Consider the following 26,136-nt stretch of genomic DNA (forward strand, 5'->3'; position numbering starts at 1 on the left):
TTGTGAAAAGTTCCTGGCTAACTCTGCAGCTGGGGGTCGGCATGGGATGTCATTCTGGCCAAAGAGATATATACGGAAGCCTGTGTGTTTCTGGGGCAGTTTTCCCACTCCTGATATAGTGCTGCCCCTTCCTTTCCGTCTCATCCGTCTTCTCCTTCCTGCCTGGACTGTGGGGCGGAGGTTGGCCGTGTACCGAGGCTGGCGAGAGCTGGGGACATCTGTGGCATACCAGCCCTGGCCTGCTTGTCACTGGACTTCCTTTTCTGTGAGAAAAAGAAACCCCCACTTGGCTAAAAGCCATGATACCCAGGTTTCTGCTACCTACAGCCAAGGACACCCCCTGACTGCTAATCCAGGTGAGATCCTTCCCGACATCCCCAAGCCTTGGTTTTCAGCTGTCCACAGGATTTATCAGCCTGATGGCCCACAGGACTTTGGACTCAGCAGGACCAAACTGATCTTAGCGTGGAGGGAAAAGCCACGCCGTAGGCAGAAGAAATGGAAGCTTCCATCCTTGTGACCTCTCTCTAGAGCACTCCACCATCTTCCCTGTCACTTGAACTGTCTTCCCTCCTGGGTGCCAAGCACCTCTGATCCATCCCAAGCCCTGTTGATGCTGCAGCTCAAGCCCTTCCTCTCCCCCTCCCCGCACCCCCAGCTGCCGCCATCTTTGCTGCGGCACACAGGATCTGCAGCTGAGAACCCTGTGCTGGCTCCCCACCAGCCTCCCATCTCGGGCTCTGCCATCGCTCTTCTGCTAGCCATGCTCCTTTCCCTGCGATTGTCCTGCATGTTGCTTGACCCCTCTTGAATGACCTTCTGTGGTCTTGCATGCATTGACCTGCTGACCTAGTGCCCTGTCTTAGGCCAGGTTCGGTAGAAGCAGAGCTTAAAACAAGACTTCAGGGGCCTCTGGTTCACTGAGGGGGCTGCCAGGAGAAAGGGCACCAGGTTGGGGTTGGGTAGGAAGACAATGAGAGATGCTGAACAAATCTGTGCTTCCAGCTAATCCCTCAGGGAGTGCTGGAGCTTAAATCGTCCTCCCAGGATGATCCCACCTAGAGGCCAGAGGGCTAGCCTTTTGTACCCCTCAGCTGTGGGGCAGATCTGCTGAGTGGGGGTTGATGTGTGCTGTTAGCAGCCAGCACTCCAGCCTGGATCTGACACCAGCCCTGGGATGCCCAACAGGACCACGATATTGCCTTAACTCCTGCCCGCAACCCTATCCCCATCCCAGGCCATACTTTCTCAACTATACCCAGTCATTTGCTGTTCCCCAAATTAACTAGGCCTTTGTGATTTGCTCATTCCCTTTCTTCTGCCCACAGTGTGCCTCTTCCCTCCCCACCCAGCTTCTCTTTGCTAGGCCTCCTCCTGGGCACCGTAACACGTCCCGTGTCTGTGCACCCCAAAGCTGGCTTCTCCCCAGTCGCAGGCTTCCTGCCTTGTCTTCTGTTCTTCTTTAGTAAGTAGAAGTCTTCATCTAAAACACAAAATCCCAAACACGATTTGAGTAACTATTTTCTCAGCTTTCCCTGGATGGTATATAACTTGTACCAGTCTAGTTCAAGGAGACGTTAATTTATTTCATACTGTGGATGTCTTAGGGCTTCACTCTCTTGGACCCAGTGGTCCGTGCTGACTGATGGGCTGGGTGTTCTGTCGATCCTCAAACCGTACTTCCAGCTGCTTCCTGGGCCTCTCTGTCTAGTTCTTTATCATCTCATAGTAATCACATCACCGCAGATCTTCAAAAATTCACTTCCATCGCTTTCTTTCCAGAACTGGGATGCAGCTTTCTGTTTGCACACTTCTTGCCGCTGATAGTCTTCCTTCCATCATTTCTCAGTAGAGCTCTACCCTGTTCCTTCCTCCCGTTCCTCACCAGGGCGGGGGGGGGGGGGGCTCCCCTTTCATCCAGGCAGCAGCAAGTGTCCAGTACCCTGCTTCTCTGTTCCTGGGCAGCAGCCTAGCAGGCAGCAGGCTGGTGTTCCTCCTCTCCCGCCGTGAAGTCCTCTGCTCTCAGAGACCTCCCACCTTCCCAGGCATGCTCTTTCAGCCACCATATTCACATCAGAGCAGTACCTGTTCGCCTTCCCAGGCAGCCCACCACAGCCACATTCGCTTACTCACTGCCTTCTCAAGTTCAGATTTTTGTCTCTAACAGTCTATGCCTCATCAAGCCTTCATTATTAGAAACAAAACACCCTTCATATACATGTATATCTACCATTTCTAAGCATCCCCAGGTGGAAGGGCATGGACTGAGAGGTGAAGAGATGTGGGTCTGAGTTCTCATCCCCTTCTCTATGCATGACCTTTGGCAGGTTAAATGCACAGCAGTCCAGTGAAGTAAGTATTGTTGGGATTTAGTGACATCCTGCCTAGGCTTTTCTCCCAGTAAATATTAATGCCCTATCCACTCTTGTGCCAGTAATTATATAGGTAATTTGGCAGTTCCTCCTGTCCTGCTTGGTGGTGCTTATTCTACTATTGCTAATTCTTAATTCGGAAAATGTTAGTGCCATTTCTACAAATGGACTGAAAGCATGGACCTTACCCTTAACCCATCAGGACCTTAACAAGGATTATTTCTTCATCAGGCATACGAGCATTTGAGAAGAATATGTTATGTTTTTGTGTGTGAGTAGAAATACAGAATTTTGAAAGCCAAGTCTTTTCTGCATAAAGATGGTTAGCAAAGCTGTGACATGGAGGTTCTCACCCCGGCAGTCCGAGTGAGAAGAGGGTCAAACCTAGAAGCCCTGGGGCCTTAGCGCTTAGAGGAGATGGTAGGAAAAGAACTACCATGAAGGAAATGGGGAAGGAGGACAGGAAGCTGCCATCGGACGGAAGATAGGCACGCCGTTGGTGATGGCCTGCCAACAAAAGGCCTTGGAGGAATGCCTGAAACCACCATCACTTCTGAAACTCTCATAAGAAACTGAGTATTTATTCAGTAAATATGTACTAGATGCCTATTATGAGCCTCTTAACATCCTAGGCACTGTGAATTCAGTGATGAGTGAAGGGAAGATCCCTGTCTCCATGCCATCCGTATTCTGGTTGGGGGGACAAGAGACAAAAGGAAAATTTTATAAATAACGTGTCGTGACTGTGAGTGTTGCAAAGACAAAATTAAGCACGCATCTAGGAATCGCCACGTGGGTGGTTTTGGTAAGTAGGGCATGTCTAGTAGTTATCATTCTAAACTAAGCATTCTTCACATTAGGTAATGAGTTGAACAGACGGAGGGTCCAGATCACCAAAGTGAATGCGGAGTTGGCGGGGGTGGGTGGGCAGGTGGGGGTGAGGAGAGCTTTAGCGGAGGGGAAATGTTTGGGACACCTTGCTTCTCCAGCTCAGGCTGCAGTGCCAGGCCTGGCAGGTGAGTCTGAGCCCTCTGAAGCTCTAAGAGGGCCTCTGTCACCCTTCGTTCATCCACTGATGTCACTCAGCAGTTTTTCGAAGCCCTCTGATGTTTAAGTCAAGCTGGGCGTGAGGCTCGCTCACACAGAATGGCAGGGGGAGGGAGCTCAGTGCCTGCTCCTCAGACAGCTGGACTCGCTGAGTGTCAACGTTCTTCAGTTTGCTTCTCCATAGATATATACCTTTTCCAGCTCAGCACACTGCCCCCAAATACAGAAACTTAGTTTTGAGTTTTTTGCCTTTAACTGCTTTATTTATGAGATATTGTGACTAACACACTAAAGAGATGCTTCAGGTTCCTAAGAATATTTTTTGTTGAGTGGTTTTCAGATTTCTTTTCATCATAGCATAAAGACCCTCCCCTCCCCCCATGAAAATGGCTTTAAGCTTTCAGAAATAAAAGTAGCAACACACAGAATTCAGGTAGTGTAAGAAGAATGTGAAATGGAAGGTGAACGTATCCACAATTGTTGATAGCAATTGTTGATAACTTCTCAATATCTTTATACCTATATACACTTACAGATATATAAACAGTCTTCTCCTGTGTTCTGATCATTTTGTTAACTGAAAGTATAATTACTCTTGGATTAATGGTGCACCATTATGCAGTTGTTAACAAAACACACCCATGGCTTAACGTTTGTGTACCTGAACCTTTAATGCAACCCGTCCTCCACCGAATAGAACATTTAAGACGAAAGAATTGAATGAATAGTGTGGGTGTTGCACAAGACTATGAACTGGTAAATCCCAGGTTCTCTGAGGGAGCGTCTCAAGGCCACTTACCTAGCTGTATGTCAGCTGCTGTGCATTCGGGGAGATGACCCAGGTTGGCCCTCTGTTTGTGATGGCTGTGGAGCATGGAATCCACATGGTCTCTTGTAAATCAGAATACCTTCTAGGCTCAAGTAGGAGGATTTGATGAAAATTGGTGGGAAGTCAGATTCTCTTACCTTGAATGGAAACATCCTAGAACATGATTCTATCTATATGTCTATATGTTTTTAAAAAACCACTTTTTTTCTTACAGTATCTTTCTGTGTCAATGAATGTATGTACGCGGGGCCCCTGGGTGGCTCGGTCGGTTAGGTGGCTGCCTTCGGCTCAGGTCCTGGGATCGAGCCCCACATTGGGCTTCCCTCCTCAGTGGGGAGTCTGCTTCTCCCTCTGCTCATGCACTCTCTCTAACTCTCTCTCTCTCAAATAAATAAAATCTTTTTTTTTAAAAAGTGTGTACCCTGTACTTCAATAGCACTTCTCAAACTTTCTTCTTATGGCTCCCCCGATTTAGCAGATCTGTGGGGCTGGACACTCTGCATTTCACATGCTCCCAGGTGGTGCTGAGGCTGTGGTCCCAGATTCCACCGATTCTGCAATGATCATTTACCAACAGATTCCCTGTTGTTGGACATTGTAGATGTTTCTGTAGAGCTTATACTTTATTCTTTACTATTATAATTTCGTTAACTTTTTTTTTTCAGTTTGTGTCTTAGATATTTTTGGGAAGATACATTTTTGGGGGATGCTTATCTTGTTTGAAGACAGGTCATGGGCATACAGTGTACATTCCATCCATGCGAGATGTTTTCTAAGGACCTGCTGTGTGCCAAGCTCTGTCCTAGATGTTGGGGATACAAAGGTGAACAGAGTTGTAGCCCTGCAGCTCATCCTCCAGGTACTTGCAGAATGATAGAAGAAACCTAAAATATACACAGACACTGTCAGCTCATTGCAGTCAACAAAGATGGGGAAGTGTCTGGGGACAGCCATAGTGTTGATAAATGATCTTCACAGAGGAGAAGGGTTTAAATATGAAAAGTGGTTCACCAGGCAGATTGTTGGGATTCCCACTGGAATTCCATCATGTGCAAAGGCACTGAGGTAGCATTCTGGCACATCCAGGTTTCTAACAGTATTTTTTTGTGGCCAAGTGTGACAGGTTTGTCACCGGGAGTCATAAAACCTGAGATGAGCTGGAAACCATTCAACAGATACATATTTTAGAAAGATGACTCTGAGGGGAGAGAATCAAGATGGATTCCAGGGACTTGACTGCTGGAGGAACGTCAGTGGGCATCGGAAGTTCAGGAAGGTATGAGCGAGAGCCTCTGGAGATTGACTGGGGCTGGGAATGAATGTTAGAAGCCTGAGTTGAAAACCTCTGTCACAGAGGTTTTCAGCTTGGATAGCTGACTGGATGGCACAGCTTCCAAATGATGTAAGGAATAGAGGAAAATGCCAGGTTCTGCTTCATAATATCTGAAGTGAAGACAGCAGGTAGGTTGTCAGACACATAGTCTGAACTTAGGTGAGAGATCCGCACAGAGATAGGGGTTGGGGGGGGGGGGTCTCTCCCTTGAGGTGGTGAGGGAAAGGCTGGTGGTGAAGCCTTGCAGTGAGTATTTGTGGGACGAGGGAAGACTGAGCTGGTGGTGGAGACCAGGACCCTTGAGTCATAAGATGTATGTCTGGGATTTTAAAGGAAGGTTCAAGAGGTTTTAGAGGACGTGTTGGTGTAAGGTATCCCAGGCATGGTGTGCAGATGGAGTGAAGGAAGGTAGACAGGCTGGGAGTGGCTCGGCTCTCACAGGGAGCAGGGCCAGTGAGGGGCCAGTGAGCCCTGAGCATTTAGAGGTTTTACAGGTTGAGAGAGGTCTTGGGGGAGAGCGAGGCTGCTGGCCAGGACCAGACCCTGGGGGAGAGTGTGGGGCTTCAGAAGATGTTGCTTCTCTAGAAACACCAGGAAGGGAAATGGAAAGATGGAAGAAAGGACTCCATGATTGAGCTAGAGCCAAAACTGCGTCTGGAAATAAGGGTGACCAAAAGACACGAGCCTTAAAGCCCCAGCAGATGAATCCTGTCAGATGAGAGTGGGTGCCTGTAAGGTCTCTTTCTGTGTGATAATAACAGCGACAACCAGCAGGTACACAGGACTTGTGATGGGTGACCCTTTCCCCACGTGAGTCCTGTGAGGTAGGTAATGTGACCACCCCCATTTTACAGATGAGGAAACTGGGCTTGCAGGAGTGAGAGTGACTTGCCCCAAGCTTCCCCACTGGTAGGTGGAGGAGCTGAGCCCAGGCGTCAGGCTGCACATCCCGTGTTCTCACACTCCCTCTCCTGAGATCCTCTCCCGTGTGATTCGGAAAAAAAAACCGAAACAGCTGTTTTTGTTTTTAAGCATTTGCATGGATTGTATTGTGTGGCAGTGACAGTGAGAAAGGACGGGGTTCAGGACGGCAGACTCTGCTGCCCCCAGAGCCCCTCCCTTCCTCGAACAATCCCACTTGGTGGCGGGGGAGCACCATCTGCCGTGGCAGTCAGTGCCTAGCAGGAAACCTGAAACCACGGACATGCTTCGGGCAGGGAGGACTTTCATGCAGGGGATTGATGGCAAAGACGGCAGCGGGCTGGAAAATGCCAGAGTGAGAGAGAAATGTTAGCCGGGGCGCCTGGGTGGCTCAGTTGGTTGAGCATCTGACTCTTGATTTCAGCTCAGGTCATGATCTTAGGGCCATGAGGTCAAGCCCCTTGTTGGGCTCAGTGCTCAGCTTGGAGTCTGTGAGATTCTCCCTCTTCCTCTGCCCCTCTGCCTGTTCTCTCTCTCTCTTTCAAATAAATACATAAATAAAATCTTAAAAAAAGAGGTGTAGAAGTGTTAGCCAGAGATCAGGAAGCTTCTCTCACCCAGGGCTGAAGCTTGTACTTGTCACAAAGTTGTTAGAGGTGCCGTCACTTCTCTTGAGTAGAAACTGAGGATGCTAGATGCCCGCCGATGCCGCTGGAGTCACATGTAGTCACCCTCTCTTGCCTGTGCCTGTCACCGCCCCTGCCAGAGGCTGCGCTCTATCAGGAGACAGGAAGGGCTGCTTCTCTCCTGTCTTGCTGTCTTCTACCAGGAGGCCCCACAGTCACAGCTCATCAGGAAGCGGGGGGACCAGTTCCGGGAAGGGAATTTCACAGGCTTCCTCGGGACGGCGCTGTCCAGCACAGCAGAGACAGGCAGAGGTGGAGACGGGCTCCTCTCTGACACTGCAGCCACTGTTTACTGGAGGTCCACCGTGGGGGTGAATGGCATGTCATTCTGGCTAGAAAAACAGACATCTTAGAAACTGTATATGTACTGGTTGTGGGTCGCCCGCTAGTTCCTACCAGTTGGCTGGCCATGTGTTAAAGTACCCCACAGTTACGGTGTTTGAACATTTCTAGGTCTCAATTGTTCTTCAGCAAGGGCTTGCTAGTGAGGTCCTTGGCACTGCTTCTTGAAACTATTCAGAAGGTGCACATCTAGGAAAATTCTTGCCACACAGGTAGAATTAGAGTTGAGGGAGAGATTGTTTCCAGTAGCAAGAACATTAACTACTTGAACATCAATTTAGTAAAAGATTTTTTTCAAAGGAAATGACACAACTTGAATGGAAATCAAGTAATGACATACAACTGCCTCTTGGCTGAAAGACTGTAGTAAAGATATTGTTTCCTAATATATACATTTATCATAATAGCATACGCTAATAGGTGCCTACATTAGCTGAGCTATGACTTCACTTTTAATTAACCATTGTTTAAGTAAGACAGAGGTTTTTCTCCATCTTCTGAGAGCCCTGAGGCAGGCAGCCCAAGGTGGAATGGCGGCTCTGTCCTTGGGGTTGTCCAGGGACCCAGGCCTCTACTCTGCTGTTCTTCCCCCATCCCTTGGTGGTGTGCTGTCCGTGTGGCCCAGTGTGGCTCCCCCTGTGTCAGTATTTCAGCCAGCAGGAAAAGGGGCAACCTTGGAAGTTGTACACGTCACTTTTGCTCATCCCGTTGGCTAGGACTTAATCATGAGGCCTTACCTAGTTCCAAGGGAGGCTGGGAAAATTTAGTCTTTATGCTGGGAGGCTGCCCTCCTAGCTAAAAATCCAGCATTTTACCAAGTTGAGAGGAAGGGGAAACTTTTACAGGGGTGGACATACTGATTTCTACTACAACAACCCCTGGAATATTATTTAGAAATTGAAAACTTTAGAACACAATTCATTCAAAAGGATGAATAGGCAGGTATACTCAAGAACACATATAATTTTTCTTAAAAAAATTATATTTTAAAAAAATTGCCATTTTTTTCTTACTGTAACACTTTTGTTCAGTTTCTAATGTAACACTTCCTCTTTAAACTTTTTGTTCCTTATAGAAAACTTCAAATAAAAAAAAAACTTCAAATGTACAAAATCGTGAGAATAGTGCATAATGAGCCCCAGGTGCCGAGCTTTGACAATCAGTTTAAAGCTAGCGTTGCCTTAGCCATTCCCCCACGTGCACTCTTATCCCCATCCTGACTTTTCTGAAGCAGATCTCCTGTTCCATCTGTAAATAGTTCTGCATGCACCTCCAAAAGGTAAAGGGTCTTGAAAAAGCACTAGACTTTTTATTTGGCGATAACTGTAGTTTCATGTGCAGTTGTAGAAAATACAGAGAGATCCCATGTACCCCTTACTAGCCTCCCCCACTGGCAGCATCTTGCTAAACCATAGTACAACATCACCGCTAGGATGTAGATGGGGATACAGTCCAGACACAGAATATCTCCACCATCACAAGCATCCAGCCACACTCAGCCCACCCCTCCGCAACTCCTGACAGCTACTAATCTGTTCTCCATTTCTGTAATTTTGACATTTCAAGAGTGTCATGTACATGGAATCATGCAGCGCACAAACTTTTAGTCTTGGCTTGGCACAGTTGCCTTAGATTCATTCAGGTTGTTGGGGGTATCACGAGTTCATTCTTTTTTATTGCTGAGTAGTATTCCCTGCTCTGGCCGTGTCCCCTAAAAGCTTTTTATAAACATCACCTGCCTGACTCTCCCTCCTTTCCCTGCCCCTGGCTTCTGCTCTCTTCACAGCAATGCCCAGTGAGTATAACTGTGTGAAACTGAGAAGCGATTGCTCGAGACCCTCTCTGCAATGGTACACCCGAGCTCAGAACAAGATGAGAAGACCCAACTTGTTACTTAAAGACATCCTCAAGTAAGTATGAGCCCTCCGGTCTTGAGAATCCCTCTGGCTGGGTCCACTGTGGGGAGCTGGGAGAAGAGTGCGGTGGGACCCGAAGGCTGGCTCTCATACTTGCTCAGAGAAGGTCATTTAAAGGCGCATTCAGTGCCGGTTCCATACACAGATGTCTGGGTTTATGCATCCGGCTGTCCTTGAGAGGGCAGCGTCAGCCGGGAGCGCCCAGGCTCTGTCCCTGTGCCTCAGTGACCGAGAGAGCAGCTCCTATGTGCACAGTGCTCTCAGTATTATGTAATGAAGGAGGGCTTTCCCCCTGAGCTGTTTCAAATTAATCTAAAAATATAGTTAATTAAAGTCCCCTACAGGATTTTGGAGAGCCTTAAATATTGAACACTAAAAAAGATGACAGGTGTTTCAGCCAGGTCACCCTTATATCCTGATAAGTGGTAGAATTGGTAAGGAAGGGATTTGGAGGTTGCATTTGGTAGCAGCCAAACCAAGTTGAAAATCACCCTTTCGGGGCATCTGGGTGGCTCAGTCGGTTAAGCGGCTGCCTTCGGCTCAGGTCAGGATCCTGGGGTCCTGGCATTGAGCCCTGCCTTGGGCTTCCTGCTCAGTGGAGTCTGCTTCCCCCTCCCCTTCTCCCTTTGCCCTTGCCTCCACCCCATCCCCCATCTTCTCTCTTGTTCTCGCTCTCAAATAAATAAAATCCTTTTTTAAAAAAAGGAAATCACCCTCTTGAAAATATCCCTAATTTAGGAGGTATAGAAGGAGGAAGGTGGAAAAAGGAAATGTACATTAATATTTTCCATCTCCTTTTGTCATCATCCCATATTTACTGAGGCCTGACATGCCCAGCACTGTGTGGGACGCCAGCCCTTGGCAGTAAATGAGGTCCTCCTGGGCTCACGCTGTACACAGTGTGGTCATGACAGACTCGTGACCAGGCACCAGTGCAGTGTCCTCAGTGGTGTAGGTACGGGGCCTGCTTTTAACACACTGTTGTTCCTTCCTTCCTCATTTGTATGTTCGTAATCAAGATAAAGGAAAGTACCTTTTCGGGGGTGGGGAACTGGGGAGAATCAAGGTAATACTACATTCACAACATTTGAAATTCAAAAGATATTAAAAGTACTCAGTAAAGGGATGCCTGGGTGGCTCAGTTGGTTGAGCAGCTGCCTTCGGCTCAGGTCATGATCCCGGGGTCCTGGGATCGAGTCCCGCATCGGGCTTCTTGCTCAGCGGGGAGCCTGCTTCTCTCTCTGACTCTGCCTGCCGCTCTGCCAGCTTGTGTTCTCCCTATTTCTCTCTCTCTGACAAATAAATAAATAAATAATAAAATAAAAAAATCTTAAAAAAAAAATAGTAAAATATCCTCTCTTTCTTGCCCACCACTTAAAGGTAACCAATATTACCAGTCTTGTGTACATAAGAAATTTTGTGTGTGTGTGTGTGTGTGTGTGTGTGTGTATTACTCTCCCCCTGCTTTTACACAGATGGTAGCATCCTATTCACTTAACATGGTACTCCATCACAGGGGAAGATTAGGGTGCTTGTCCAGGTATTCATGGGGGAGCCTATTGAAAGCAGAATCAGGAAGTCTTGAAAACACTTCCTAGAAATACTTTCCTTCATCATCCTCCTTACATATTAAGAAATATTTTGCATCTATGTGTATAGTATATTATGCTAGTTGCTGTATTTTTAAACTGCCCCTTCTTTTGAAAAGAGATCATTTCCCCATTAAGGTTATTCCTCATTTGTGTTACTTTCTCAGTAACACAAATTATTTAAACAATGGTTCCTAAACTTAGGTTTAAGCTTTTTTTTTTTACCTTTAGTTTATCAGTGTCACTTAGGGAGCTTATTAAAAATGAAGTTTCTAGGGGTACATGGGTGGCTCAGTCAGTTGGGTGTCTGACTCTTGGTTTTGTCTCAGGTTGTGATCTCATGGGTGATGGGATTGAGTCACATATCGGGCTCCACAGCCCGTGGGGAGTCTGCTTGAGATGCTCTCTCTCTCTCACTCCCCCGCCCCCCACTTGCACTCCCACTCTCCAAATTAATAAATAAATACATAATCTTTTTAAAAAAAAGATTTCTAGAACCAGGTTTTGACTCATTTCTTTTCTCCTAATCCTGTGTGTGTATGTGTGTGCACGTGTGTATTTTACACTATGTAATAATATGAGTTTGTTGGATCTTTAAAAGCAGTTTTGGTAGATGGTCTTAAGGGTGACTGGTGGTTCTTTTTCACCTCAGTTAGCCTCATTTCTGGGTAGAATCTTTAGAGCAATAATTGAATAGATTATTTTTTTTTCTAATTTTTTTAAGGCTCCCAGTATTTCCCCCCCATTTTTTTTTTCATTTTATTTATTTTTCCCCCCCATTTTTAAAAATTGTGGTAAAGTAGCCTTAACATAGTATTTACCATCTGAACCATTTCTGTACAGTTCAGTGATAGTAAATACATTCACACGGTATGCAGCCCTCACCCATCTACCCGCAGAACTCTTTGCATCTTGTAAAACCGACACTCTCTACCCATTAAGCACTGACGCCATCCCTTCCCCTCTCCGTGGCCCCCCGGCAGCCCCCATTCTACTTTTTGTCTCTGTGGTTTTTGAGTCTGTGCTTCATGTAAGTGGAATCATACAGTATTGGAAAGACTGACAGTATTTTAAAGTGGCAAAAAATCGAAGCTGAGTTTCTGTAGCTCAAAAGCTATTACCTGGTTTTGTAAAGTCCAGTGGTCTGCAGTGTGATTCATATTTTTGCATAAAAATGTTTTCTCTGTTTTACAACAAAAATAGTCATAAATGACTAATTTTTCTTATCAGGAAAGTAAGAAGTGGTGCCTTAAGTTGACCACAAAGGTCACCTTAAAGGCTGTCTTTCTATGTTACCTAGCAGGCAAGCTCAGGCTGGGGTAGGTTTTCCCTTATTTCACATGATTTCTTTTGATTGTCCCGTAACTGCATCATTATACCTAATTGATTTTTTTTTCCAGGTGTACATTACTTGTGTTTGGAGTGTGGATCCTTTATATTCTCAAGTTAAATTATACTACTGAAGAATGTGACATGAGAAAAATGCATTATGTGGACCCGGACCGTGTAAAGGTTAGATATACCATTGGTGTGGTTTGAATTAAAATATTTCCAAGCTTATACTTAACCAGAAATATCATCTCTAAAGAGTTATAAATAAGTCCTCAGGAAAGTTATAAACGGAAGGGAAACACTTCAACTTAGCACTCCAAAATCAGAGACAACCCCTCTCCCCCCAGCAAAACAAATAACCCACCCACTCACCCCCCAGTATTCTTCCCCCATGCACTGAAGTCGTTGGGGGGCCGTGAGTTGCCTTTGACCCCCTCTAGGCACCTGCCGTGGGGCTAGTTGCTGTGATGTTGCCAGCACACACGTCCTTAGAACCGGGGGCAAGTTCTATCAGAATCATATCATTCCTGGGTTTTGTTTTCATTTTAATGATTTCACACCGTGTTTCAAGCTTTTTCCTTTTAATTCATATTTATTTTTCTAAATCAGTTGACCTAGTAAATGCTAACTTCACGGATTATCCGAGTGGTTAGATGATGCAATAATGTTCCATCCTGGATGAAAGAAGAGATGCTCTGAAGTCAGGTAGGCAGGCAATAAGGAGACCAACGTGTGTGGGCGCTTTACTGACATCATGCCAAGGACATGTCCCCGTATTCTCACCCTCTGACAGATGAAGCCTGGGAGCTTAAGCTGCTTGCCCAAGTTCACATCTAGTGAACTTTAGTTTACTAAAGTTTAGTAAACCAGTTCAGTTGACCAGTTTAGTTAACCAGTTCAGTTCATCTAGTTTAGTGTGCACTGTCTAACTGTTCTAGAAGTGCTTCAGTGATATAACTGCATTTAACCCTCCTAATGGGAACTGTCCTGACCTCCCAGCTGAGGCGATGGAAGGGCAGGGAGAGTAAGCGGCCTGTTTAAGGTTACCTTCACTGGCCAGGGTGGAGTCGGGCCTTGGACTCAGCAGCGCCCCTCAGAGTCCGAGCTCCTGCTGGCTGCTCTCTGCCTGGGTAGGGGAGGGCCACAGAGAGGAGCCAGAAGTTACAGGTAGGCTGATGCAGAGAGGTGGGACCTTGAATTTCTGACCTAGTTTCGAGTCTGAATGCCACTTAGTCAAAGACGAGACCTTGGGCAAAGTTACTTATTGTTTTGAGTCCTGGTTTTCTCAGTGCTGAAATGTGGACAACAACATGTGTGGATGTGTGGAACAGGACAGTCCCCAAAGTTGAATAAGATAATGTGCACGGAGCTGCTTTAATAGTCTGGGTTTTTAGTCATGCGTTTTTTCTTCCATCTCTATGTCCTGCAAAGTGCCTGTCCTGTCCCGTGAGACAGGCAGGGAGAAACAAGAAAACGAGAAGAGCGTGACTAATAAACGCGTGGTGTGGCTCTGAGGAGCCGTGGTGTGTCCCAGAGCCTGCCATCCTGTGCTGGGCTGTCCGCGGAGGCTGGTCGACTCTCTCCACCCCGCCAGCATCAGCTCGTCCATGCTGCTGGGCCAGGCCGGTCCTCTGCCTCAGGTTGGGCCTCCCGCCTGCCTCTCTGGCTGGCCTTACAGACGTCCTGATAGCCATGAGCTCTTCTCCTTGCTTCCTCGCTGTGCTTGTCCACATTCTCTTTGTGGCCTCTTTCTCTCGTCCGTTTAATTAGTCATGCTGTGGACCATCTATCTGACTGCAAAGATAATCACTCTCGAGACTGGGTTAATTGAGGAGAGACGGGAGCGCGGGTGTGCCGGGGTCCAACGCCCCATTTCACAAGTACGAGATGGAGAAGACGTGCTGTAGCAGCAGCTGGGGTGAAATCCACTTCACAGCTTTAGGGCCTGTTCCGTGGCTGCCCACAGCTGCTCCCTGCACGCTGTTTTAATAGACCAGGGATGGTCTGCTCGTCGTCGTCCCTGCAGAGCTCAGACAAATGCTCTGATCATTATGCCTATTACTCCGTAAGTTTCCCCAAGGAGTCCTAATGACTTCTGAGGATGACCAGAGAAGAGACTCGAGACCAAGTCCCCAAGGAACCTCCGAAGGGATGGGAATGTTTGCGTAGCCAGAAGGACAGAAGGCCTGCACATGGCAGCTGCGGGCCTCCGGGACGGGCAGCTCTGCTCAGGTGGCCTTAATGGCAGCTGTGCGGATCCAGAGACAGCAGCCAAGCTGAAAGGACAAGGATGTGATGGTCCGAGGCGTCCGAAGATGGGATTAATGGGCCGCCTTTGTGGCACATCTCCGGAGCTCTTAAAGCAAAGCCGGGTAACTGGTCCTGTAGATAAATTCAGGCATCAGACAATTGGTGGTTCATGGGCTTTTCTGATCCCTTGCAACCCCGAGTGTCTGTGGTTCTCTGTAATTTTATCAGTACCAGGCTGGAAAGAATCAGTTGGTCTCTTCTCTGCTCTCAGTGCTGGTCCCCGACTCAGTGCCTTTGACACAGAACCTCAACTGTACATTGAGACTTCTCTGAAACTTCCCATACTCCATTTGACATAGTAGTTTTGTAAGCATTTTGTTGTCTCATCTAAAGTAGAAATGATTCGCAAACGTGGATGGTGTTTATAAAAGTAGACATTCTGGGATTCCGGGAACAGGAATAATGCTCCAGGTGCCCTTTGACATGCTCTGCTGTCACCTGTCGCCCCAGGTTCATGTCTCCTTACCTGCCTTTCTACATCCAGGCAAGCCCTACTATGGCGGTAGTAGTATTTCCAAAAACTGAATCTGATATAGTGCTTCCCGGTTTCAAACTCTGACTTGTTCACATTACCTTTAATATCAACTCTCGAGTCTGGTCTTAGAGCTCTTTGTGCCTTGGTTCCTGCCAGTCTCTTCAGCCTCCTTTTGTTGCCCCATATCCCAGCCCTGCCTGTTCCAGGCACTAAATCCCCTCACAGTCCATTGGTTGAGCTTCTTTCTTACTTCCTCTTTTTGGTTTTGATTTGTATTTCCCTGGTAACTAATAACGAGCCTCTTTTTTGTGTGTGCCTGTTGGCCATTTGTATGTCTTCTAAGGAGAAATGTCCATTCAAGCTCTTTGGCCAGTCCTTCATTGGGTTATTTGTCTTTATATTACTGAGTTGTAAGAGTTCTCTAAAAATTCTGCCTACCAGTCCCTTAATCAGATAATATGGCTTGTGAGTATGTTCTCCCATTTTGTGAATTGTCTTTTCACTTTCTTGCTGGTGTCATTCTCAGCACAAAAGTTCTTTCTTTCTTTTTAAGCACAAAAGTTTCTAATTTTGATGAGGTCCAGTTTATTTTTCTTTTTGTTCCTTGTGCTTTTGATGTCATATCTAAGAAATCCATTTCCTAAGCCTGTGTTTTCTTCTGCAAGTTTTATAATAAAGTTTTAGCTCTTAAGTGTAGGTCTTTAATTTATTCGGAGTTAGTTTTTGTATATGGTGTGAGGTTGGGGTCCAGCCTTTTTCTTTTGAATGTGGATATGATGTTTTTCTGGCACCATTTGCTGAGAAGACTTTCCCCCCTGTTTTACTGTGTTCATTCTAACTTCTCTACCTGGAACCCTTCCCTCCCTTGGCCTCTCTGCTCCTTATCTTTTACATGAACTCTCAGCTCCGAAGTTACCTTATCTAAGAAGTCTTGTCTGATCAGCCTTCTCTGTCTTCTGGAAATGCCTTTATACCTTAATCCAAACACTTACACTACAGAACTTCAACTGTCTTTCCCACTTTAAGCAAGCCCTGGGAGGTGGGGATTGTGTACTAACATTTTGTGTTAATGAATATGTACTTAGGTATATACAACTCCAGAGAGAGAGCAAATATTACTGAACCATGGTATGGTGCATGATCTCTGAACTCTAATGGAATAGAAAATCCACAGTTAAATAACAGGCAATTCTTTGAGTATTTCCAGTAATGTACATTAAGTTTAATATCCCTTTAAGGAATAGGTCAGGTAGTTTCTGTTCAACTCCTCATATCCACCAGTGGATAGTAGACAGAAGGAAAAAAAAAAAAATCTCACCATCCCTTTCCCCCTAAACCATGATTAGGAGTCCTCCATTTAGGCTGATGGCACCAGTTTCAAAACTGAAGTTCACTGCAGGGCCAATAACAGCCTCTCAGGGCTGCCAGTGCCCTGCCCTGATTGGCTGCAGTGAGGATTCCTGACCAATCCCTGACAAGGGCATTGGGAGTATCTGATGGGCAAGGTCAGCCTCCCAGGCCCAACCGCCTACCTGGAGAAGGGGTGTTAGCTTCCCACACAAAACCACAGTTCCCTAAGAAGGAGCAGGGAAATGGAGACCCGGTAGGCAGCCCACAGGGACGGCTACATCAACCCAGTTCTAAATCTAAAAGATCATTATTTTTTCCAGTTACAAAAATAACACCAAAACTTTGGGTAATACCGAAATGAATAAAGTAGAAAGTTCCCTATAGTTATGGAGAAAGATGAAAGACTCGGGGTAGTTATAAAAGTGCAACGTGTTTGTGAAAGCCTTGGTCAGTTCAGAAATTAATAAAGTAGAAAGGGAAGGCCTGCTATGACCATGGTGCAATTAGGGGTGTTTTTATTTTTTATTTTTTTACTTGAGACTCTTTTTTATAGGTTTTTCACATTGTTGACACTGTCAGAATGCCCCACTTTTCACAGTGGTCCTGACAGGTTGTCCTGCTTCATTCCAGGCCAAGGGAGCAGTGTGTGCAGAAAGCATGTGCCCCCCAGGGCTTTGCAGATTAGACATACAGCTAGAGTTGGATATCACTGAGGATTGGGGTGGGGGAACAGCAGGGTAGAAGACTGAAAATGAGCCAGGACCAAAGAGGGAAAGGCCTTGAATGCCACACTGAGCCAGTTCCAAATTTGATATCAGATCATGTTTCACTAAAGCAAAATCAAAAACCCCCTCTCTAGTCCCCAGAGTAGAGGAAGTGGTCCTAGTGTTCTGAATGCCTGTGAGGTGGGGTGAGCTCCCTACAAAGAAAACCGTGTCTCCAGGTGGTTGGTGGAGTTTGGTCCTTCCCACCGAGAGCAAGTAGACAGATTTTAATTGTTGAGGATGTAGGTTAGCAGAAGATGGTCTCAAAGCCATGAGGCCCCGTTGGCTCTGTTGAGGATATTCTGCAGCCTGCCATGTTTGGGGGCCCTGCTGACCCTTGTTTCTGAGCATGGTCTGGTTGTGCTGGCCCCGGCCTGTGTTAATACAGCAGCAGAAGTGTGGCCATGGTGGTCATGGGTTTTGGCTTTTCTATTTAAAGATGCCCCTTAACATGCCATTTCTTTAAAAAGACTGACAGTGGTCTCTGTCAGGATCTGGACACTTTGAAAGTGCATTGCAGATGTGAAATTGCATTTAAAAGTTGTCTGAGGAGAGACGAGGGCGCATTCCTGTCCGTCTAGGTTTGGGCCACATGGTTGCAACAGTTTGAACTAGGCCCTTTCTCTTCTCAGAGAGCTCAAAACCACATACCACCCGGGGGACTGTATTTTCTGCTGTGTAGTTAATTATGGCCAATTTTACTTCTCTCTGACTCTGCAGATCTACACTCATGTAGCTAAGGTAAGCAGAGTGACCTGGGCTGCGTTTTTAGTCCAGGGGCCTGCACCTCTAGACCGCTTTTTTCCTCTCCTCAGTGTTGGCCCCTTGCCCCAGACCATCCTCGAATATCGGAGATGAGGGAACTGAAGCCTTGACGTAGGGCCAGATGCTTTAGTCAAGGTTACACTGCTGGTTCATAGATCTAGAACTGTATCTAGCATCCAGATCTTCTGATGGTTTTTTCCTAACCATTTACTGTGACAAAAATATACACAGCATAAGATTTACTCCTCTTAAGCATACGGTTTGATAGCATCCGTGCATTTACATGGTTACATCACCTTTACCCCAGTCCAATTCTAAAACATTCTGTCACCCGAGTGAGTTTGCTCACCTGTTGTTCTCTGTCCCCACCCTCAGCGAGCAGTCCCCGGCTGCCACTGACTGCTTGAGTTGTAACTGTGGTGTTCTTTCTGTGGCTTGATTATTCAGATTTTGCCCCGCTGGTAGCCGGTGGAAGGTTCCAGATGGCTAACTTGAACGTGAGTTCAGGGGAGCAGTAGCTTTGCCCATGGTTGCTGTTCTGTGATGGTACTCCAGTCTTCACATGTAATGTCAGGGGCACAGAGTGGCCTTGTGAGGAGGAGAGAAGGACCAGCCTTTTCCAGACAGGAACTGAAAGTTTCATGAGGTAACTCATGGCTTCCGTTCACATGGTTTGTGGCTGAGTTGGAATCCCACCGGGCTTGGTTAGCTCCAGCCCCCAAACTCTGCTTCAACCTCAGTGCTATGCCCTGTCCCAGATGTAAAGAAAGAAAAGAGAACATTGCCTTTCACGAAGAATTATGCCACTTACTAATATTTTTGAGAAGTATTGTCTTCAAAAGTAGGCAGTAGAAACAAAAGTGGAGACTTTGCTGAGGAAAATTACTTTGATTTTTTTAAACACCCTTCAGTGAATATTCACATCATGGTCTCCTGTGGCAGATAACCACCTCACTGACAACTGGAACTACCAGCTGTCTGTTTAGTTTTAGTTGTGGGCAACCAGTGAGCTCAGCCTGGAAGACTTGTAAAAACCGAAGCCCTCGTTTCCTGCCTTGGTTTGAGAGAAGTGGGAGTTCCTGTATCTTTGCGAGAGTCTCCGGTTCTCTGTGACCCCACTGTGGCCCTCACCCTGGATGAATGCCACCCAGATCTCTCCACGTCCTTCCTCTCTGGCCTGCTTTGGCTACCAGCTTTGGAGCTTTCTGTAGCAGGAGGAAGAGGAAGGTCACAGTCCTTTCTTTGTCATGGCTCCTCGAGGCACGCTTCTCCCCAGGCTTTCCTTGGCTGCACCTTGAAGCATGAAGGAGGCAAGAGAGAGGCTGGACCAGCTTCGCATTAGAAGAAACGATCCCCAGGGCTTTTTCAGGGCTTCTAACACGTCTCTAGATGAGGTGAAACAGAAGGAGAAGAGGAACTGCTGTCACCGTAGATGGTTCCAGTGGCCTTTCGAACATTCATTCCTCCTGGGATTGTTGTGTTGCAAGCCGCTGTGAGAGAGTCACAGTCAGAGGGTGCTTACCAAGCCTTGTGCTCTTCTCCTAGCCTAGAAAATTAAATTTGAAGCCTGAAATGGAGCTCTTTGCCAGAGTGGAAATGGAATAAAATTTCCCTCCTTCTAAATGGAACTTCTAAAGAGGAAATTTGGCAGCCCAGGTTCCTGGCGCACTCACCTACTGCTCTTTCCAGTCGTGCGTCGATCACGAAGCTGCTCTGGGTTCCTCTGGGTCCTTCTCAGGTGCTCATTTCTGTCCTCGGAGATCTGCAACAGCAGATGTTTGACATGTCATTCTACAGTGAAGGATTCAGCCTCTTGTTCTCTAAGACTTGCTGTTTGTAACCTTCAGGCCTCTAGTCTCAAGACAGACGTGTGTCCTGTGGGTGGCCCTCTGTTCACCCTGCCCCCGCTGACAGGGTGGCGAGTCTCTGTGGGCTGCAGAGTGACGTGGGCTGGGCCTTCCTTGCTGGTGCTGCTCAGGGTCACAACTGGTCCTTGCATGGCTTTCCTGCTGATGCTCATGAAGATGCCAATTTGTATCTGATCTCTTATTCTCACTGGTGGTGTTTGTCTGCTGCTCTGTGTAGACAGAGGCTATGGTTTTAGGCATCTGGGAAGTTATCAGACCAGGTTAGTGCACCAGCGCAGCCCTGTTACTGGTTATGCCACCTTGAGCCCAGAGACTGAGAGGCTAATGACCATACTGTAAGGTGTGGGAGAGTCGGTAATGGGAGACCATGACCGTGACCATGTGTAGTGTCTGCAGCATCATCTGTACCCAGAGAATATCAGTTCCCCTTTCCAGAAACGGGACCGCATCCTCAAGATGCAGACTGTGTGCTCTTCCCAGGTACTGATAACTCCTTGAAGCTGTAACTCAAAAAGGGAGGAGCAGGGGGCCTTCTGCTATAATAAGATAGGTGTTTTCCTCCAAAAATATTTGTTATATAGGAGCCAGACAATAAAACTAATAAAACTTTGAGGAAAAACATAGTTGGGGCATATATTCAAAAACAATATTCAACAGTAATAATTCTCATAATAGTATAGACACAGTTTAGAAAATACATTCAATCCTAAAAATAAATACCCCAGGAACTCTGGGACTTCATACACCCATGCACGCATGCGTGGGCGTGTGTGTGTGTAAGTGTGTGATAGTAGCCTGGCGGGAGAAGGGGAAAGACAGGGCCAAGGCTGCTGAATATGGAGATAAGGACAAAAAGCACAGTGATGAGGGGGAGAACTTCCCGCCAAGTGGTTGTGAGGCAGCATCTGGCTAGACTGAGGCAGGAGGAAGCCCTGGGGTGAGTGGGCCTTTGGACCATGTCCCGTCACAGGGTGCTTCGTTCAGCTGGACGACTGTACTTGGCCTTCAGCAGTCATTCCTTATGGAGGCAAAGCATTAACGTGCAGGGAAATTCATGTACAAAACCGAGACCACTTCTATGTTGACATGACTTTGTGCCCTGATTACATTTAGAATAACTTGCATTCCACACTCTATGATGCTCATTGCCCAACTGATAAATCAGTTTCTCTTCCTGCTAGATAAGAGCCTGAAATATAAAATTTTATTAAATTGTGGTTAAAAAAAACAAACCCATAAAACTTACCATCTCAACCATTTTTTAACGTCCAGTTCAGCCCTGTTAAGTGTGTTCACATTGCCATGGAATGGATTTCTAGCAGCTTGCAGAACCAAAACTCTGGACCCATTAAACAGCATTTCCCCATTTGCCCCTGCCTCTCCACTCCAGTCCCTGATAACCATCATTCTACTTTTTGTTTCTACAAATCCTGGTACTTTAGAGACCTTACGTAAGTGGAATCAGACAGTCCTTTTGTGACTGGCTTATTTCACTTAGTATAACGTTCTCAAGGTTCATCCTTGTGGTAGCATGGGACAGGTTTTATAAAACGTGAGATGCTTCAAAGTATGTTATCTCACCCCAAATTAATTTGGGGAACTAGCTTGGGCTAGGGGTAGGAGGTGGGGGTACGAGGACATGCTTTCCTTGTATAATGAAGTAAGGATTCTTGTGGAGTTTAGCTCCCTGTCCTGTGACTCTCCCAGGTCATTTCTTTACGTTTCCGAGCATCAGTTAACTCTAAAAAGCAGACGTTCAACAGGGAGCTCTGTCAGACATCACAGGACACAGTGTGTAAGAGGATATTTCCAAAGCCTGAGAGGTTTTCCCAACTCAGACTGATGCGATTTCATTCCAGAGAGCTCAGAAGTATGCTCAGCAAGTCTTGCGAAAGGAGTGCCGACCCAAGTTCGCGAAGAAGTCCATGGCCCGGTTGTTTGAGCACAGGTATAGCCCGGACTTACCGCCTTTCGTGAAGGAGGCCCCCAAGGTGAACGAAGCCGAGTACAAGTACGATCCGCCTTTTGGTTTCCGGAAGTTCTCCAGTCAAGTCCAGACCCTCTTGGAGATACTACCTGAGCATGACCTGCCTGAACACTTGCGAGCCAAGAGCTGTAGGCGTTGTGTGGTTATTGGAAGTGGCGGAATTCTCCATGGACTAGCGCTGGGCCATGCCCTGAACCAGTTCGATGTCGTGATAAGGTACATGCGTTCACCTCCAGGGTCCACCTCACTGCTGTTGATTGGCGTCGCACCAGCAACAGGGTGGGATGCAGGGAGCACCGCCAGTCCCTGCCCGCAGGGGGCTTACTGCTTGAGAAGTGATGGACGCCCCCAAACATGAAGTGATTGGATGCCCCACACTGTGCCACACTGACCCTAATTTGGCAGAATCTTTGCAGAGGAGGTGAGGTTTGGAAGGCTGGATAGATTCAGGAGGAAGCCTGAGCTAGGCAGGACCAAGAGGGGTGCATGGTGTGGAGGGTGAGTTGGTGGGATGCCCTGCTTCAGGGAGCAGGGCTGCGTATGGGTGCGCCCTGTAAGGGAGGGCTGGTGGGGACCTAGGAAGCACACAGTCTGAACTCCACTCATCCTAGATTCTTTCTGGTTTCGCTGGCTAAAAATTGTTTTTCTTATTAAAAAAAAATGTTCATTCTTGAAGATTAAAAAAATCTAGAAAAAGGTAAGGAAGAAAATAACCCCTCGGAGCCCAGATAACCAACCATTATGAATTTGCTGTGTTTTTTCCAGTTTTATTCTATAGACAGACTAATGAGTACATTTATATTCTTATCAAATGGTTTGCTTTTTAAATATAATAATAAACAGTTTCTGAGTCCATTAAATAGTTCTTGGAAAATTAACTCTTCCAAGTGCTTAATATTCCTTTAAATGAGACTGTCGTAAGCGATTCAACAGTTCTCCTGTTGCGGGATATTTTGAATTTTTCAGTTTCTTCGTTATTGTGAAAATGCCTTACATAGCTCAAACTTATGTCTTTATCTCTGATTATTTCCTTGGAAATAATTCTAAGAATTCTTAGAATCGTTAGCTTAAAGGTGCTTGAATGTTTTTAAGGCTCTTGAGATGTCGTAATAAATTCTCCCTATCTGAAGGATGCGCCGAACCAGGAGTACAGTGTACGCTGGGTCTTCATCAGATTTGCTGAGCCCGAGTGTGTGAGTTTGACTGAAGGCAGGAAAGGCTAGGGCTGGGGGTTTCAAGGTTGTGGTTAACACATCCAGTGTGTGGGCCTGTTGTGAGGTAGAGAAAGTGGAAATGGACACTAATGCATTTCCAAGAGGTATACTGAAAAAGTAAACTATGGGACTTTCTGGCAGCTTGATGGTTAATATCAGAGGACAGCCGGATTTCTAGTCTGGGGAGTCTTAGGTGTTAGTGGAACTGCTGTCAGAAATGAGAATAGTTGGGGAAAATCTCTGGTTAGTGAGAGAGGATGACAAGATCCATTTCAGATATTTTGAACCTAAACGTGGTGTGTTCACATAATGCCTTTGTCCCCAGTAGCTGTGATTTCAGGCGAGTTTCCTACCTGTCTTGGGCCTCTGTTTCCTCATCTGGAGGCAGTAACAAACAGTACGCACCTTCTAGCCTCACCATGAAGACAACATGAGTTCACAGACGTAAAGCACTTAGAACTTAGTGGAAAGCATTTAATGCTGGGCATGGGCTAATCGCTCAATAAATGGTAGCACTTATTTTTGGAGAATGTGTAGGAAGGTAGGGGGCACAAGAGGAGGGGCAGGGGCTGTAGGGTATTTGTAGAAAGAACCAGACTGTGCTAAGAACCAAGAGATGGAGGAAACAGTAAGAGCCCGGTTTAAAGGCAAAAGGGTTGCGGTAGGCCCCAGTGGTCAGAAAGCAGGCATGGCGTGAGGTGAGGGAGTAGGAGTGGGGTTGGGCTTTGAGGACTGTAAAGGTTGGGGTAAAGAAGGCGGTAACCGCTGCCTTGCGCCAGATGCTTTCTGTGGGCCTGACGCTGTGTCACGTGCTTTAGAGCTTCTCATTCCTCCGTGAAGCCATCACTGTTAGTGTCACCAGTGAGGACCCTGAGGCACTAGAGGGTCCAGGGTCCAGGCCGGATACCAGCCATCCAGACGCAACAGTCAGAGGCTTTCAGCACCTAATCCCGGGCCCCGTGCGAGCAGCTGAAAGGTGTGTGTGCAGGTAGACAGGGCCCTGTGCTCCCCCACCATGCATGACTCATACGGGAAGAGAGGAGGCAAACTGGAGGGGCCAATGGTGCACACTCTGGGCCAGAAGAGGGGGGTGGGGTGGGGAAGGCAGGGGGCCCTGCAAAGCAGTGGGATTGGGTGCTTCAGGGAGGAGGCAGGCAGGGTGAATGTGGGTGTGGAGCCTCACCCTGGCAGGAGGAGTGTTCCCAGCACGCTGGGAAGGCGCACACATGAGTGTGTCTTTCCACTGTGTCGGCTTTATTCAGTCATATAGCAAAGTCACAATCAGAAAAGTCACAGTCAGAAAGCAGGTTCAGGATTCCAAGCTCAAATGACCGTTCACCGTGTGATTAAACTTGGCTTTTGACATAGCATACAGACAGACCATACGCAAAAAAACGAGGTAAACAGAAGGGCACAGGGAGTGAAGGAACCAAATGTGAAGTCGGTCTGTGGGCATGCGGTTGAGATAAGGCCTGGGTCACATCTGGCTCAGCTCTGGGCACTTCCTCCTTCCGGTGTTCCAGCAGGGAAGGCTCTCCCTTCCGCTCAGACATCAGTCAGGCGGAGCCTTCAGTGGCAGTTGCCTTTTTTAAGTGGTCAGATAGAGTGGGGTCAGGCCTGAGGCGTCTGATAGTTTGCTGCCAAAGTTGTCCCCCTTTAAATGGGTTAAATTCATCTTGGGGCCCTGCAGACCACCTGTGGTTCTGCTCCTTAGCGGTCCCGGGGGGGTCAGCCTGCGATCTCTCCTAGCTGCTCTACCTTACCTACCCACGTCATTGCTAGACTCAGGGCCCTGCCTGACATGAGAGACTCCACTTTGCTCTCTCCAAGGAGAGTGGAGTTGAGAGAGTGGGCAAGGGGCGGGAAGGTGGACTGATGCCCAGTGGTGGCCCACATGTCACCAGACTGGGGAGTGTGGACTTCATACGTGGCCACTGGGAGGCCACTGAATGCCTGGGACAGAGAAATGGTGGCTTAGCCTGATTATGAGGGAGAATATCAGTTAAGAAGCTGCATGTTGTGAGGGAGTAGCTTTTAGGTTTGGAACAATTCCAAATTTAACAGAAAAGTTGCAGGAATAGTACAGAGACCCTCCCATTCACCCTTCCCCCCAACATTCTCCAGCTGGTAACAACTTTATCACAGTGCTTTATGATTTTCTTTCTATCTATACTATTATCGTTTTCTGAACCCTTTGATAGTCAGTTGCAAGTATCAAGCCCCTTTACACCTAAATAAATCCGTGTACATTTCCTAAGAATAAGGACATTCTATTCTAGAACTGCAGAACCACAGAACAGTATGCGGAATTAGGAAATGAACACGGAGAAAATACAGGTTCTATATATGTACTTATATAATATAATATCCTTTATTTTAAAAAAGAAAAGGGGCGGCTGCTTGGCTCAGTTGTTGAGCATCTGCCTTTGGCTCAGGTCATGATCCCAGGGTCCTGGGATAGAGTCCCACACCAGGCTCCCTGCTCAGTGGGCAGCCTACTTCTCCCTCTCCCACTCCCCCTGCTTGTGTTCCCTCTCTCCCTGTGTGTCTCTCTCTGTCAAATAAATTAATTAAAAAATATACTAAAATAAAAATTTAAAAAGAAAAGAAAGGTGGGGTGAGGGGGATAACTGCCTCAGGGGCATGCCTTTCATTTGGTCTCATGTGTAATAATATCTTTTGATAATCCAGAGGTAGGTATCAGATCTAGAAGAAGGGGCAGTAGAATAGAGAAGAAAGCCGAGATCTAGGTGTGATCATATAGATGTGATAACACAAGTGTGATAATACAAGGGAAGAACCAGACAGACTGTGAGATTACTAAACTCTTTAGCTAGGTGGATGGTGGTGCTTTCAAAAGAATTCTTAGAACCTGCTCCGAAACTATGACACTGGAAAGAGCCTTTTTGATCTAATAGTTGTAAGTGTCCCAAGTCCTTGCTATAAGGATGTACCTGGGCCTGATGCCCTCCTTGGTCCCAACCCTGTCACTACAATTGTGGTTTGGGTCTGCCTCACCTGGTTTCTCAGTTTGCT

At 46.9% G+C, this 26,136-nt stretch overlaps 1 protein-coding gene across 4 annotated transcripts in view; it reads left to right on the forward strand.

Moving 5' to 3' along the window:
- ST3GAL5 (ST3 beta-galactoside alpha-2,3-sialyltransferase 5) overlaps positions 1 to 26,136 on the forward strand; it is a 49,372-nt gene that overhangs the window by 14,875 nt on the left and 8,361 nt on the right. For 3 of the 4 annotated variants that reach the window (XM_045979362.1, XM_045979363.1, XM_045979364.1), the window contains exons 2-4: positions 9,317 to 9,440; positions 12,436 to 12,547; positions 21,759 to 22,102. In XM_045979362.1, the coding sequence (XP_045835318.1) occupies positions 9,317 to 9,440; positions 12,436 to 12,547; positions 21,759 to 22,102 (580 nt within the window). Of the gene's footprint in view, positions 1 to 9,316; positions 9,441 to 12,435; positions 12,548 to 21,758; positions 22,103 to 26,136 lie in introns of those variants that run through there. The other variant, XM_045979365.1, reaches the window with a different exon arrangement.

This window comes from Meles meles, chromosome 15 (assembly GCF_922984935.1).
Source record: "Meles meles chromosome 15, mMelMel3.1 paternal haplotype, whole genome shotgun sequence".
Lineage (NCBI taxonomy): Eukaryota > Metazoa > Chordata > Mammalia > Carnivora > Mustelidae > Meles > Meles meles.